The 16,405-nt window shown below is 39.8% G+C and overlaps 1 protein-coding gene across 1 annotated transcript; it reads left to right on the top strand.

Moving 5' to 3' along the window:
- Positions 1–8,190: 8,190 nt before the first annotated feature.
- On the top strand, positions 8,191–9,420 carry LOC135700457 (uncharacterized). Its single transcript, XM_065220975.1, has one exon. It carries the CDS (start codon positions 8,227–8,229, stop codon positions 9,418–9,420), a length of 1,194 nt encoding a protein of 397 aa, XP_065077047.1. The 5' UTR covers positions 8,191–8,226.
- Positions 9,421–16,405: the final 6,985 nt, after the last annotated feature.

Below are 16,405 nucleotides of genomic sequence, written 5' to 3'. Positions count from 1 at the left end.
AAAGAGGAAGAAGCCAATTGTCACCTTCCTCTTAGGTGAAACCTGGAAAGCACGTCAACTTTACTTTAACAATCAGGTTGCTATGTGTGTGACCAGGTCACACTGGACACACTAAAGACCCAGATTTTGTGGGAATCCCAGCGCAGGTGTACACAGGTTATCCAAACCGAACTACCGGACAATAAACACCCGTCCCGGGAGTCGCGTGATAACGAAGAAAAATAACAACCGCGGACTACGTTCTAGGCGCGTCTTTATTTACAAGTTACAATGGACTAGTCAACAAACATAAATTGTACACACATCAGCAATTTATGCTTCGTCAGTCTCTCACTCTCACGCACTCATACACACTCATACTGGCAGCTGTCATCAACGTTCCCGGGAGCTGGTATAGACACGCATCCAGGGGCTTTCACTACATACTTCCAACAGATTTTACTCATGATCGCAAGCTGTCTTACCCCCAGCTGTGCCTAATTCGTAAGAATGTAAAATTTATTCTTAATATTTTAAGAATCGTACCACAGAGATAAATAATGCATAAACTGTTTTGGTGTAAAAATGCACTCGTTCCCCCCAAGAGCATCCTGGTGGCTCAGAGAGCGGCCAATGTGGTCAATGATCCATTTAAAGCCTATCGAAAACCTATTCATGAAAACCCACGAAGAATGAGCTGTCGCCAGTGCTGAGATTTGTCATTGTCATTGACAGACTTTCACGCGATATTGACAAAATTGGCTTTCTCATAGTCACTGACAGACTTGATCCTAAGAAAACCTTCGTCAAAATCTCATTTATTTTTTTTATCAATGACAAAGATTCACCCGGTAGCTAAAAGTGTAATTTCGAGCATTGTGTGTAACATTATTGTTATCCAAGCAGTTCAGGAAGTAGATGCTTGTTCACTTTAACGGCTCTATGTAGTTGTGGTGCTTAAGTCATTTAATTTCGTTACAAATTTAATTAATAAAAAACAACAAGGGACAGCCCTATGGGGTTGTACGCAATGGTGACGTAGGACTACGTGGTCTTATATAATAAATCTTATTTGTTAACTACAGCATGAGCTTCTGTTTTGTGTAGGAATAGGAATTTGAGCGGGGTTCTCTCGCTGGCAATTGGAGATAATTTTAATTATCATAGCAACAGTTGCACATTCGTGCAATTTTCAATAGTGATATTTTTAAAAATAATAAGGTCTTAAATTAGATGCGTATTTCAGCTGAGTTATTAACGTTCAAAATCTTTGATAATTTTGCTACATGTTCCAATTTCGGTTTTCACAAAGTATAGGAGGAGAAGGGGCATAGTGAGCATCCCGCAGTTTGGCTATGGATCTCCAGCTGCATGAAACAAATCAACTGGTAGTAGATTCAATATCATTATGATATTGATCCTACCACCAACCAGTTGGTTCCAAACGGCCGGAAGTCCAAGATGGTGCACGGGATGCTCACTATGCCCCACCTGTTCACTACACACTTAATCTAGCTCGGTAAAATCTCCAACAGCAGATTACCTCGGCATTTACTTTTGCTGATATCTCTACAAAATATCTTTTTGTTAGCTGATATTTCAGCAAATAGTTATTTGTTAGCTGTGCCTCGGCAATTGTTTTACTGAATCTCAGCCAAATAAATTGCAGAACTGCTCGGCTGTTGGAATCTCGGCGAAAAAATTTAAGTGTGTATGACCCTCTTTACCCCTACACACTTAGAATTTTTTGCCGAGATGGGCACCACCGAGCAGCTCGGCATTTTATTTTGCTGGAAATTCAGCAAAAAATATGTTTGTTAGCTGAGATCTCGGCAAATTTCTCGTTTGTTAGCTGAATCTCGGCAAGTTTTTCACTGAGATCCAGTAAAATAAAATGCCGAGCTGTTCGGTGGTGCCCATCTCGGCGAAAAAATCTAAGTGTGTACCCCCATATAGAAATAACAGACGTAGTCCTGTTGGGCAGAGACAGGTTTCGGATCGTTCGAAAGAAAACACGCAGTTTGTCATGAAAATACGGATTATTATAAACGTTTTGATAAAAAAAAAAACGCGAACACATTTTCATAATTTCGAGAATATAAAAGAAAATGTCAACAAAAGAAAATGCACTGAACAAAATCACTCCATGGTTTTCAAACATAAAAAACAACTGATATGATCTGTGTTGCCATACAACAACACTCCTCCTCACGCATATCATTGCTTCAGTTCATGACATCAAGGCCACACAGCTTTCTCAACGCGCCAAGCCGGATTCTTGAGAGCGGTTTCGTTAAAAGATCAGCTCGCATTATCTCACTCGGGCAGTATTGATACTCCATCACTCCAGCTTGTTTCAAATCCTTGATGAAATAATATTTGGTATCTATATGCTTAGTGCGATTGCTGAACTTGTCACATTCCAGCATCCGCAGGCAGCTTTTGTTATCGTCGTTCATCCGAATGGTTGTCACGTTCTCTCCCAAGTCAACCAGTAATCGCTTAAGCCATAGTGCTTCCAGCGAAGCTTCTGAAAGAGCTACAAACTCGGCTTCAGCTGTCGAAAGCGAAACGCAAAACTGTTTGCGGCACGCCCAAGAAATTGTTCCGTCACTGTACTAAAATACGAAGCCACTATTCGATTTTCGACCATCACGACACTCCACCCAGTCGTCATCCATGTTACTCAGACGAAGCCGCAGATTTGCGGTACCTTTAAGATAGCGTATGACCAGTTTAAGCTCATTCCAGTCTCGCTGAGAGGGATTGATTGTTCTCCGACTAAGGATAGATACAGACGCAGCTATATCTGGTCGTGAATTCACTGCTATAAACAGTAACTTTCCAACCAACCGTTGATATTCATGGTTGTCCGGTAGGAAGGTTACATCCGGCTCTTGCTTTTCATATCCTGAATCGAAAGGAATCGCCGACACTTTAGCGTTTTCCAGACCAGCTGTTTCTACGACATCGGCGATGTAACGCTGCTGACTTATGAAGTAATCTCCTCCTGCATCCTGCTTAACATCAACACCAAGATACTGTCGTACATCTCCCAAACTGCTGATGGCGAAATTCTTCTTCAGTGTCTGCTCCAAAGAATCGATGATAGTTCTGTCGTCGCTTGAAATGATCAGATCGTCAACGTAGACAAGAATTTGCTTGCGATATAGGCATGGATCCGAATCACATCTCTGGAACCCTTCGTGAACCAAAACTTCATGGAGCCGATTGTTCCAAGATCGAGCCGCTTGCTTCAATCCGAATAAGCTCTTCTTCAGACGGCACACCTTGTTTTGCGCACCATCCACAGCAAATCCGGGAGGTTGCCGGATAAAAATCTCCTCCTCAAAGTTGCCATAGAGAAAAGCTGATTTCACATCATACTGTTGCACTATCATACCTCTCTTCGCCGCAACCGATAAAAGAGCACGAAATGTGGTCAAACGTACAACTGGTGCAAAAACTTCGTCGTACTCAGTCCCGTACCGCTGGTTGAAGCCTTGAGCAACAAGTCGTGCCTTGAAACGCTTGACTTTTCCTTCCGCATCCCGCTTCAACTTGTACACTCGTTTTCCTGGTGGCAGGTCAACAATTTCCCAGGTGTCATTTTCTTGAATGGACTCCAACTCCTCTATCATAGCATGCCGCCATTCATTCTTGTGATGACTAGCTTGCGATTCTGCGTAATTCCGGGGCTCCATCCCTAGCTGTGCCGCTACACAGGCATATCTCTGCGGCAGAATACCCTTGGTTGTTCGCTCTGAACGACGAACTGCCAGCTCTAAAGGATCGTCTAACGGTTCATGAAATAATTCATCGCCATTAGGTTCATCGTCATTAACGTCATCGTTCAAAAAACAATCGGAATCGACCCACATGTCATCAGGGTCATCAACCAGCAGTGCAGTATCTTCAGATACAGCGACAGGTGAAACACTCAACGGGACAACAACATCATCTTCTCGATTCTCCATAAGGGGTCCATTAATTATGTCACACATTTAGGGGGGAGGGGGGTTTTGAAAACTATGACGAGCCATACAAAAAAAAAGGTTTATACAAAAAATGTGACAAAGGGGGGAGGGGGGTTTTAAAAATGGGCCAATTTGCGTGACATAATTAATGGACCGTCCCTAAAAGGATCGAACGTATTTAGAAATCTAACATCCCTGCTTATCGTCAATTTCCCGGTATTAGCGTCCACCAAACGGTACCCTTTGGTCTCTTCACTGTACCTCATGAACTTCAGCTTCACAGCCTTCTCGTCCAGCTTACCTCGTTTTTGTTTGGGTACATGACAGTAAACATCGATACCGAATGGTTTAATATAATTCAGATTGGGTTTTTGCCCGAACCATCGTTCATAGGGAGTACCTTCGATCGAGCGAGATGGTAAGCGATTTTGCATATGATTCGCCGTGACTACCGCCTCTCCCCAAAAACGATTTGCTGTGGTCGTGAATGAAAGTAAGAAAATACTTCCAACCGCCCAACGTCGCCGTTCGCATCGGTCCGCAAATATCTGTGTGCACCAGATCCATCACTGACTTGCACTCTGATCCTTTCGGGAAGGAACTTCTGTGCATTTTGCCTTTTATACACACTTCACAAACATCATCACACTCGCACTCTACGACTTCGCAACCGTCTGCCAACTTACACATCTTCACAACTGCGTTGCAGTTTCTGTGACCCAATCGACGATGCCAACCATGAATGCAACCACTGTCGTTCTGTACCAACGCTGCAGATTCACCATATACTCGCAAAACAAATAAATTGCGTTTCAGATCCGCGTATGCACCGACAACTTCATCACGAGCGATTCCAGCTCCTTTGCTAACAAATGTCACCACATAGCCTTTACGCACGAGCATTTTCACAGACAGAAGATTAGTATTCATCTCCGGAACGAACAAAGCTTCTTCCACTGTGATAACACGACTTCTGTTCTTGTTATCTAACACTTTCATCTTACCGTGTCCATGACCTTTTGCCATCACTCTGGCACCGTTAGCTACGTACACTACTTCCCGAACAGTTTCGTCAATTGTATCAAAAAAATCACGGTTATTCACTATGTGGCACGTAGCACCCGAATCTAAAATCCACAGTCTTTCCGCTGACTCGGAACCCGCAGAAAAGTGGACCCTACACGATTGATTTTATTGACAATAATCGTATTGTCAATACATTCTATATTGACGTCAATATATCGAGATTGACAATATTTCTGAAGTCACACCATCAATATTATTGTCAATAATTCCCTTTCGCGTCAATATATTGATGCGTGTGGGGTTTGCTAAAGAAATGCCCATTGACAATCTTCATTCTGAACGTTCACCGCACAGTGAACTTTTTCTTCGTTTTGCTTCGTTTCCCTGTTCTTCTTCCAGTCCTTGAACTTATCACACTCGACCTTCTTGTGCCCGGACGTTTTACAGAAAAAAAAACACTTTCCACTATTATTACTCGGACCGGCACGCAACGTCGCCTCTAGATCATCATCATCTTCAGAGCGATTTTTCCGCTTCTGCCATTCATCTATCAGCTTTCCTTTGGCGAAATGCAAGGTCAGATCTTCATCTGGGCGTGCCTCCAACGCAGTTACGAGTGTTTCTTACTCCTCAGGTAAGCTGCTGAACAATATCGCAACGAGCCAGTGATCATTGAGTACTTTGGCCTCCTGCAAATCATTCAGCTTCTCAAAAAGTTCCGTAAGACGACCGATATGCACTTCCATATCACCGCCTCTTTCGAGCCGGAGACGGCAGATTTTGCGCATTAGTGACACCTTTGTGGTTAGTGTACGCTTGACATGGAATTTCTCCAGGTTTTTCCATGCCTCCGACGCTAATTTGGCCTTCCTGATGTGGATCAATTGTCCATCTTCCACTGCCAAACCAATAGTGGCCATTGCTTGGTCGTTCTTATTGGTCCATTCCGCTGTTGCTGCCGCACTCGTACCCGCAGGCCTCTCCTCACGGACAATAGCCCAATTACCTTCCTTCAAGAGGAGCAGCTTCATCCGGAAGATCCAATTGTCGTAATTTGACCCATTCAGCTTGGGGAAAGACAGCATTTTCTCACCGGTAGCCATCGCAACAACAAAAATCCGAATTGAAACGACAATTCAATGAGAATACAGCTCAAAAAACAGTTCCACGCACTTTATCCATAGAGGTAACTCTAAGACCACTGGGTCCCGAAGAAAATCATTATTATTTTTGGCTCACTCAGTACCAGAACAACGGTCCCAAGCAGTCCCAAGCTATTTCACTCACCCCTGCATGTTCTGCATGAATCCACACACCCCTGATGTTATCTGTCAAACTTTCATAGCGAATCAAAACAAACATAGTGTAGTAATAGAATTTCAACTAGAATAGGGTACGTTAATCGTTTGCTTGGGACCAATAGGCTACTAAAGTGGTGAGCCAATTTAAAATCGTTAGTTTCGTATTGATTGTTGCTTTATCCGCCTGCTCCGCTGGGCCCGTAACCTGTTGGGCAGTTTATCATGAAAATACGGATTATTTTATTAGAAACGTTTTGATCAAAAATAAAACACGTGAACACATTTTGATAATTTCGAGAATATAGAAGAAAATGCACTGAAATCACTCCATGGTTTTCAAATATAAAAAACAAGTGATATGATCTGTGTTGCCATACAACAACAAGTCCTACGTCAAAAAATCTACACATGTGTGTCAGCATTGTCCCCTGCTACAGGTTCCCCCGGGGGCATCCCGGAGGTTACGAGAGTGCCTAATGTGGTCAATTTTAATCATTTAAAGCGAAGACAACAAATCAAGAAGACTGGCAACTCTTCATTTTCTTATACGAACGCTATGAGACAGGTACAATCGCGTCATCTGCCGCTCAAAGGTAAGTGCTTTGAATGAATTTGATAGCAAAGATTACATCCTCAGAAGAAAGGTTTGTGTATTTGCTCATTTTTCTATGCGTTGCTTCCACCTTCACTCAAGCGCAGCACTATTGTATCTGTCGCTTGGATTCTAAAAAAAGTTGCCAGTCTTCTTGATATGATGTCTTAGTTTAAAGTCTATCTAAAGCCTATTGATTAAAAACCACGCAGAAAAAGCTGTCGCACGGCATTTTTGAGTGATTAAAAGATCTGACCGCATTCAGGACCCTCCATCCGAATCGATTCCAGAGAAATGGTGATATCTCGATTGGTTATAGCCCGATTTTAGTTCTTAGCGTATCATTCGCTTTGGAAATGGTTCTTCTTTCTATTGGTTTCTATTTACTAAAAATATCGATTTTTAACCGGCATCCTATATAATCACAACAAATTTAGCACGTAAGACAAGGCTTCCGGAATCCCGGAGTATCTCCAGTATTCGGTGACCATGGTTATTTTCATAGCTACATCGAATGCTTTAAAAATAACTAATATTGGACCATATTTGACAAAGTAGCAAAACTCCAAAGTTGACAAAAAACATGTGCCTATCCTAGTATTTTTGAGTATCCCCTGTACATCGGTTGGTGTTTGATAATTGATGATCGATAATTACAAAATCCATCAGAATCAACCATGCCAGTAAGGTGCACATTTCTGTACATCCCATTCTGGCTAAATAGCCAATACGTGCATGCGCGTGCGTGCGTGAATTATATTCTCAGTTTTGTTTATACGATGCCCACTTATTTCAAATGGATAGAAGAGATTCAGTATCGATCGAAAAACACCACGCAATGGATCGAAGTATTTGCGATAGTTTCAGAATTCTTCTATCTCTTGTTCTTTTAATTTCAATGTCAAGATCAACGCTCTGTTGGGAAAGTGAAAAAGATGCATTGTCCGTGCAACCAAACGGTTTGAATTCAAATTGCTCCTGTTTGAGAAATACGAGCGGATGTGTACTGGAAGTAGTTGTCAATTACGGTTTCAGCGAAATGGAATTTTCAATAAACTTTGATTGTGCAAAAAAACCGATTTTCAATCATCACACCGTGAAAGTGTTTTCGAACGTAACAAGCTTTAAGCTTAATGGCTGTGGACCTTCTGGAAATGAACTGGGTTTGCGCTACATTCAATTTCCCAGAATCGTTGAACGCTTAGTGCTGAGTAACTTTTGTGTGGAAGAATTAGAAAAACTTTCCTTTGTGCGATTTATTAATTTAAAACAGTTGGATCTCCAAAGTATTACAATTTTTCGGTTAGCCGCAGATAGTTTTGTTGGATTGAATGAAGTTAAAACGATTAGAATGGAAAATATTCACGTAAAGAATAATGGTACATATGTTATGGATACGCTTTTGAATTTGCATGAAATATCGATGATCAATTGTGGTGGTATCGATTTGATTATGAATAATTCAAAACACTTGAGATATTTCAATGTAATGAACACTTTCTTTACTGATTTACAAACAGTGTTCACACATATCCCAGAAAGCTTGTGGTCAATTAAAGTAGAAGGCGTTGATAGTTTAAATGAATCTCAAATTATTGTAAACAGAAGTGATGTAAGTCAATTACGAGATATTGTTTTGAAACGTTCAAAAGTTCAGAAACTTCTTATTTGTGGCCTTGAATATCTTGTTTCATTAGATTTATCTTTAAATGAATTAAACGAATCATCCTCCTATATTTGTCAACTCTCGGTTTTGAAAACATTAGATCTAAGCCATAACAAGTTCAATACTTTAACAGAATCAAATGTTGACGCGTGTGAAAAGATAAACCAAATCAATCTAAGTTACAATCATATTAGTTATTTGAATGCCAATGTGTTTAGCGGATTCAATCATCTCATAAATTTAAATCTTACCGGTAATCGGTTGTTTAAATTACAGTTAATATTTAACTCAGTCCTGATAATGATTCAAGTGGATCTAAATCCTTGGGATTGCTTATGGCTTTATCAAATAGCAGAGCGTGAGCCAGAATATTTCGTTCGGTTTAAGTACACAGTAAAGCATGACAGATTAGCAGTGCGAGGTCTTCCGTGTAATGTTAAGCAAATATCAACAGAAATGGCACCGACTTCAACCATATCCTATCATCCATCTGGTCTCATTCAACCATACCCCACCAGAACGATTACTGAGCCTTACTACATCCCTTCAAAGTGGAAGATTCTGTTCGCAACAGTTGGCACAGGTGTATTGATGTCACATGTGATTTTTATGATCTACAACAACTACAAACGCCACCACTTTATACCATTTTATCGAAGACTGCCGAAGGAAAGAAGATTATTTAACATTCGGGAAACGATCACCACCCGAACGGATTCCTTCTTTTACGAACAACCGATACGACATTTTGAAGCCAGTACATTGCACACTAATATTTATGAAGAAATTCCCGACAGGATTACAAATGAGCCTCCGTACGATCGTTTACAATTTCATAGATTTGATATGGAAGATGAAGAAGATGTTATTGATGTATAGTTTTATCTTACGTACTTGTAATTAAATGTTGATTTTCAAATGTTATACCTTTTTTTATTTTATATTGTATGTGAATTCACCGAAATTGCAGTTTTGCGTTTTTTTTTAATTTTTATGCAGGAAATTTAGTTCACTACACAGTGAGCCAGAAATGCAATTTAGACAACAAACCCTATATATCGTAAACGAAACATTTCCGAGAATTGGTAGGAAGTTAAAGGCTGGTCCTTAGCCTCTTGCCCAGTAACTCCTATCCCTTCCTCCCCGCGGCGCCGGCTGGGGTACGAGCAGGGCTGGTAGCGATCACTCCTGTCAGAAATAGTGATTTTAGTGACCATGTTGAATAAATAAGTGACCAAATAGTGACTTATGGTTGTAAAAATAGTGACTAAAAAGTGACCTAAGAGAAGGCGCATCAAATAAATGTTTGATGTTTTAGACTTATTAAATTATTATCTCATAAACACTTATGTACGATATGAACCTTTGAAGCAAAAGATTCAATAGAAAGTTTATAACCAAACCCATGGTATTAGTCACGGTGTTTACTAACTTAAAAAATCTGGAAAACCGGGAATCCTCAGGAATTTATTTGTCTCCTTATAAAACCTGGAAGTCTCAAAGAATTTAAAAAACTATGGCTCTGCGTGTAAAAAATTGTTTTTACTTATATGTATTGTGGTTTGCTTAAAATTTATGTCCCGGAATCGGTGATCGTCAAAGTCCATATCATTTTCGGGTTGTTGTTAAGGGAGGTGGAGAGGTTGTTGTTAAGGGGGGGGGGGGGGGGGGGGTTTACATACATAATTTTCCAAGTCTCATTCCGACTGGCGTGCACAGGGTGGGGCAAGGTGGGGCAATTGCCCCACCTTTTATAAATAAGATTTTTATTTTCCACATTTTCAAAGTTATGATAAAAAATATCTAGAGTTCTTGATAACTTGATTTGAAGGTAAAATTGAAACCCTTTTATTGCGTCAATTCCTTTGAGATGGTGCCTGAAAATTGCACCACAAAGGTGCATGAAGGGACAAACTTCAATGAAATTTTTTGGTCAAAAAATTGCACCACATTGGTGAATACAAAAAATTTCTGGTGTATTTTTTTTTCAAGATTGTTCATGGAGGGTTAAAAGAAAAGGATAAATTTAAAGTTTAAAAAAATTCACCATCGTGCTGGTAAATCGAAGAAAAAGCTTTTGATTGAATATTTCTAGTTCTAGTTCTAAAATTGAATCGCGCTAAAAATTTGGAAGTGCACATTTAACTGAAAATTTCTGGTGGAAAGTTCGCAATACTATGGTGAATGCAAAAGCAAGGTTTCTTAATTTTTCTGGTGCATAATTTGCATCGTTCTGATGAATGTAAGCTTCATTGAAAATTGATGGTGGAAAATTTGCACCATTCTGCATGAAGAGGCAAAGCCTGAAAATTGCACAAAGGTGCATGGTGAAAAAAACTTCACTGACAATTTTTGGTGGTGCGTTCTGGTGAATGGAGGAGCATGCTCTATTGAAAATTTCTGTTGCGAAATTTGCATCACTTTGATAAATGAAATGAACAGAAAATTTCTGGTGGAAAACTTGCACTAGTCTGGCAAATGAAGGCACAAGCTTTATTTAAAATTAAGCTTAATTTTAAATTTCTGGTGGAAAACCTGCACCATTGTGGTGAACGGATGGGCAAGCTTTTCGGAAAGTTTTTGGTCTTAAATTTACTGAATAGAGAAACAAATTTTAATAATAATTTCTGGTGTACAATTTGCACCATTCTGATGATTGGAGGGAAGCTGCTTTACTGAAAATTTATGGTGAAAAATGTGAAAATAGGGGCAAGCTTTATTTGAAAAGGTCTAGTGGAAAATGGAAAAAGGAAATCGGCACCAATCAGAAGATTGGAGAAGCAATTTTAATTGAACACTAACGGTGGAAAATTTGCATCGGTCTGGTCAATTCAAATTTTCTGGTGTTAAATTTTCTGGGGGCAAGTTTGTATTGAAAATTTCTGGTGTATGATTTACAACATTCTGCTGCATGGAGGGGCAAGATGAATTGAGAATTCCTGATCTAAAAATTGCACAGTTCTGATGAATGGAGGGGCAAGTTTTATTGAACATTTCTGGTAGAAAAACTACAACGTTTTGGTGAATGGACAGACAAATTAAACTTTTCATGCCGGTTTGGTGGAGATCTGGACTTTGTCGTTTTTTGGACGGAATTCTCTAACTTCTACCAACAATCAATACGAAACTAACGATTTTAAATTGGCTCACCACTTTAGTAGCCTATTGGTCCCAAGAAAACGATTAACGTACCCTATTCTAGTTGAAATTCTATTACTACACTATGTTTGTTTTGATTCGCTATGAAAGTTTGACAGATAACATCAGGGGTGTGTGGATTCATGCAGAACATGCAGGGGTGAGTGAAATAGCTTGGGACTGCTTGGGACCGTTGTTCTGGTACTGAGTGAGCCAAAAATAATAATGATTTTCTTCGGGACCCAGTGGTCTTAGAGTTACCTCTATGCTTCTACTCCCTCTGGCCAGTAGAAAGCGTCACCGACGATAGAAGCCAAATCGTCAGATACGGAGAGCTTGAACGATACACGAATGTACATTCTTCGATGTTTTTGTTGCGGGGCACTAGCTTCACACAATTGATCCTCGAGGTATCGGTGTTCGTAACTTCACGCAGGTAATCGATGATGTCTTCCTCTGTCTGTCCATTGTGAAAAGGCGTAACGTAGAACGATTTAAGGGAGTAAATGGATTCACGTCGTATCCTCAAACGGTTTATGCAAACCACTTTCAAGCGACAGTTGTCATCAGCCGACGGATTGTCAGGAGAAGGGCGGTTGATAAGGCCAGATGTTGAAGCGACTGGAGCAGGACGAGTAGAAGTAGCAGGAGCGGTAGAAGCAACAAGAGCGGTGGAAGCAGTAGTATTAATAGTAGTGGCAGTACGAACCAGCCCAAGGCTGAAAGTCTCTTAAATAGAAAAAAAAAAAGTAGTGGCAGTAGCAGTGATAGCAGTTTCAGTAGCAGTGATAGGAGCAGCAGTAGCAGTAGCATTGATGACATTAGAAGTAGCAGGGGCAGCAGAAGTTGTTGTAGTCATGGCACTAGTAAGGGTAGCTTCAGTAATTGTAGTTGACCCCATTACATCATTCGCGCTAGTGAGAATGGATAATTCATCAGCATTTACGATTGTGTTGTTAGCCGCATTTGAAAGAAGTGAAGAATCGAGGTTGAACCGATCGATGCTGTTGTAAAACTCAGATGAATCATTCATTGCAGCTCCGCTTACCAGGAACTGTTGCAGTCTCGTAGAAATATTGGATTCGCGCCTACCAGATGTCGGCATGGAAAGAAAACCATTCAGCGTTTTGAGATTTTCGCCAAACTGACCCACTCGAAGATCCAACGAATCGACGCGCAGAAGTAGATCGCGCATTGTCTTCATGATGACGGCCTCACGATTCATGACGATAAGGTTAAAGTTTACTCTGCAGGTCTCACAGAACCACAGCAACCCAACATTTGCAGTCCATGCCTTGAAATTCGTCACATTCAGTCCGACACAACCGGGATGGAAAACTTTATCACAAATCCCACTGCACAGTACGCACTTTTCGGATCGATCAAAGATCCCACCGCAAGCCTTACATGAATTCATGATACCAATATTTTCCAAACCCAACCAGAAGTTGAATGATAAAAAAGGATTTTTCCTAAATTGAAACCACTTGAGTAGTTTACAAAAGCGAAAACTTATAGTAAACACACCCCGAGCCAGTACGACTGCAAACACTATGAATTTCCTACCACAACACTTATGGTTCTGCTGCTAACTGTACCTTCACTAAAGCCGGAATTTAACCAGGGCGTACACATCAATCGATTCCTCAATTTTAGAGACCACTGAGAGAACCGAGACGCATTTCTCTATCCAATTCAACGGCACCACCGATTAGTATGCAGACCGAAACAATGGAGCACTTCACAACTTTCGAGCCTGCTGCTTTGAGTCCTTGTTTACGATATTATATGCGATAAGAAACCGGGTGTGCAAATGCACAGAGCAAAACAAACCAACCCTAATAAAAATTGTATGGTTAATTTGCTTAACGACGTGTTCTGGGTATCATCCAAACCATTTGTGGAATAGTTCAATGATTTGGGTTATCGTTCGTTTATGGTTATTTTTTATTAGGGAAGCGATAAACAGTACTTTTCAATAGGGAGTGCAGCGCAACTGACAACCGACGGTGAGTGTACCAATGTAACGCCTCGTGAGAAACTCAACTGGATCCCTTTCACGAACAATCCAAACAATCAGTGGCTTCAGCAGGCGTGTGGAAAAACTTTGGAACACTTTTACACTCCAACCGCGACGAAATTTGATCAACCTTCTAAGTCTTACCAACAATCAATACGAAACTAACGATTTTAAATTGGCTCACCACTTTAGTAGCCTATTGGTCCCAAGCAAACGATTAACGTACCCTATTCTAGTTGAAATTCTATTACTACACTATGTTTGTTTTGATTCGCTATGAAAGTTTGACAGATAACATCAGGGGTGTGTGAATTCATGCAGAACATGCAGGGGTGAGTGAAATAGCTTGGGACTGCTTGGGACCGTTGTTCTGGTACTGAGTGAGCCAAAAATAATAATGATTTTCTTCGGGACCCAGTGGTCTTAGAGTTACCTCTATGGTCTTACTGCGAAGCAGGTGTTGCTGTATGTTTTCCACGGTAATTTACTGCGATACGACCGAGAATACGTGCGAAAAAACTTCTGAATACCGTAGACTAATCAATAGTGTCAATAGCTCGTTACTCGTTACTCAACCCTAATTTTTCTAAAGATCATGGCTCTCCTTTAAAGGTTTATCAATTCACTGAAGCTCTCTAAACTTCTTTAAAATCTATGTGACTTCTCTAATGTTGACGGAACTGCTCTGAGGTTCTCTGTTCTTTTCTGAAATTCTCAAAACTTTTCTAACGTTTTTGCAGTTTTCATGAAGCTTGTTGTACTGCGCTGAATTTAATTAAATCGTCCTAAAAATGTTTAAGCTTCAGTGAACTTCTGAACTTCACCTAAAAACATCAAATAATCTGAAAGTTATCTGGAAATCTAGGAACTACTTTAAATTCCCCACTTTTCTTAAACTAATGGAACTGACCTCCCCCTGAAATTCCTCCAATCTTCGGAGCTTACTAAACTTTTTTCAAATGCTCCCGCATTTTGCTAATGTTCATAAAATTTCCTGAAGTTCGCGGATCTCATCTTAAGCTCCATAGATTTCTATGAAGTAATGTGGTAGTTTTTCTAAATTTCTGGAACTTTTGTGGTCCCGAAATTTATATGGAATTAGGACGAAATATTTAATATAGTTCTATGATTTTCACTCAGGTTCTCAAGATTTTTCTGAAGTTCATACAACTTCCCTTAAATTATCGACATTAATTTAAAATTCAATAGTCAAGACTTTTCTGGTGCCTAAACGATTACTGGATTTCTTTTAAGTTCTCTAGACTGCCCTGAATTTATCAGTAGTTTTTAAGAACCCGCAACTTTACTGAAATTAATTGATTTGCCTTGAAGTTTCGAAAATTTTCCTTAAGTAACGGGTGTTCATTAAAAAATGAGAATTTTTTCAGTCATATAGCTAGAAAAAAAATTTTCAACGAATTAAAAACATAATGTTTATTCTTCAAAAAAACGTCAATGAATATCAGCCGTACGACGCAACTTAGTCGCGATGCTCTCTCAAAAGCGCTGGATGGCACTGAAATCATTCTCATTTTTTAATGAAGACCCGTTATTATAACCATTATTAAAACTCGCTAATTTTCCCTGAAGTTCTCTAAATTTGTTTAATAGTCCAGCAAATTTTCTGATATATATATTCATAATTCCCTGACGCTTCTGACGTTTTCGGATCAATCATAAAATTCTTGGGATACCCTATAATTCCCCGGAACTCCTTGTAAGTCGCTGTAAATTTGCTTAAGTTAATGGGATTATTCTAAAGCTATCTGATCGTCCTCGAAGTACTCGCAACTTCGCTGAATATCATTAAACTATCTAAAAATATCTAAATTTAGTTCCCTGGATTAAAAAAAAAATCAATATCTTGAACTTGTACATGGAATACAAAACTTCACGACATTGAATATTTTTAAATCTTGGACTTACTTACTTGTAAAACTTAGGTAATTTTATCCAGAAAAAATGTGTAGACACCCTATATATAGAGAAAGACGATTAAATGTCACAATGCAAAGAATAATCATAAAATAAATTCACGCTAAAAAAGTTGAAAATAGTGACTTACTACAAGAAAAAGTGGCTTTAGTGACTTGGCCTTAAAAAAAGAGACTTTTTAGTGACTGACTTGAAAAAGTGACTAAGTCACTAAAAAGTGACTCGCTACCAGCCCTGTACGAGTAACCTTAGGGAAGATCGGGTAACCAACCCCGGTGGGAACTTTGGTCGTATGCTGACCTCCATATTCTCCATATTAGGGGCCAGTGTTGGGAAAATATCAAAAAATCAAATCTCACCAACGCTCAAGATCACGCTTGATTTTTGTAGACAAAAATCAACAAGCAAATAACTGCGGTTGATTTTGCAAGCTGTGATATCGCAGCTCGGTATATCAAGCTAACAAAACTCACCAACTGCAAATCTCACCAAGTTGTGCTGGGATTGAGTTTAATGATTTTTGCTTTACACCCGAATGCAACCAAAACATCCATAACGGCTTGCAGGAGTCCCTTCGCGTCTGCCATCGGTGAAGATAAAAAAGAGATAGCAAACTATGCTTCTCTTTCTAAGAAAACGATGTGCAATGGAATCATTTTTGTGTCGAGTCAACTCTCAGCTTGATTTTTGCACGTTGTGAATAGTCTCGCAATATCAAAGGAGCTTGTAAAATCAATATCAAGCATGATATTTTGTTCCAATATCACGCGT

Source organism: Ochlerotatus camptorhynchus, unplaced genomic scaffold, assembly GCF_037179485.1.
Source record: "Ochlerotatus camptorhynchus isolate MF236.1 unplaced genomic scaffold, CSIRO-AGI_Acam_v1.1 ptg000137l, whole genome shotgun sequence".
NCBI lineage: Eukaryota > Metazoa > Arthropoda > Insecta > Diptera > Culicidae > Ochlerotatus > Ochlerotatus camptorhynchus.
This window is presented reverse-complemented; position numbering and strand designations above follow the sequence as displayed.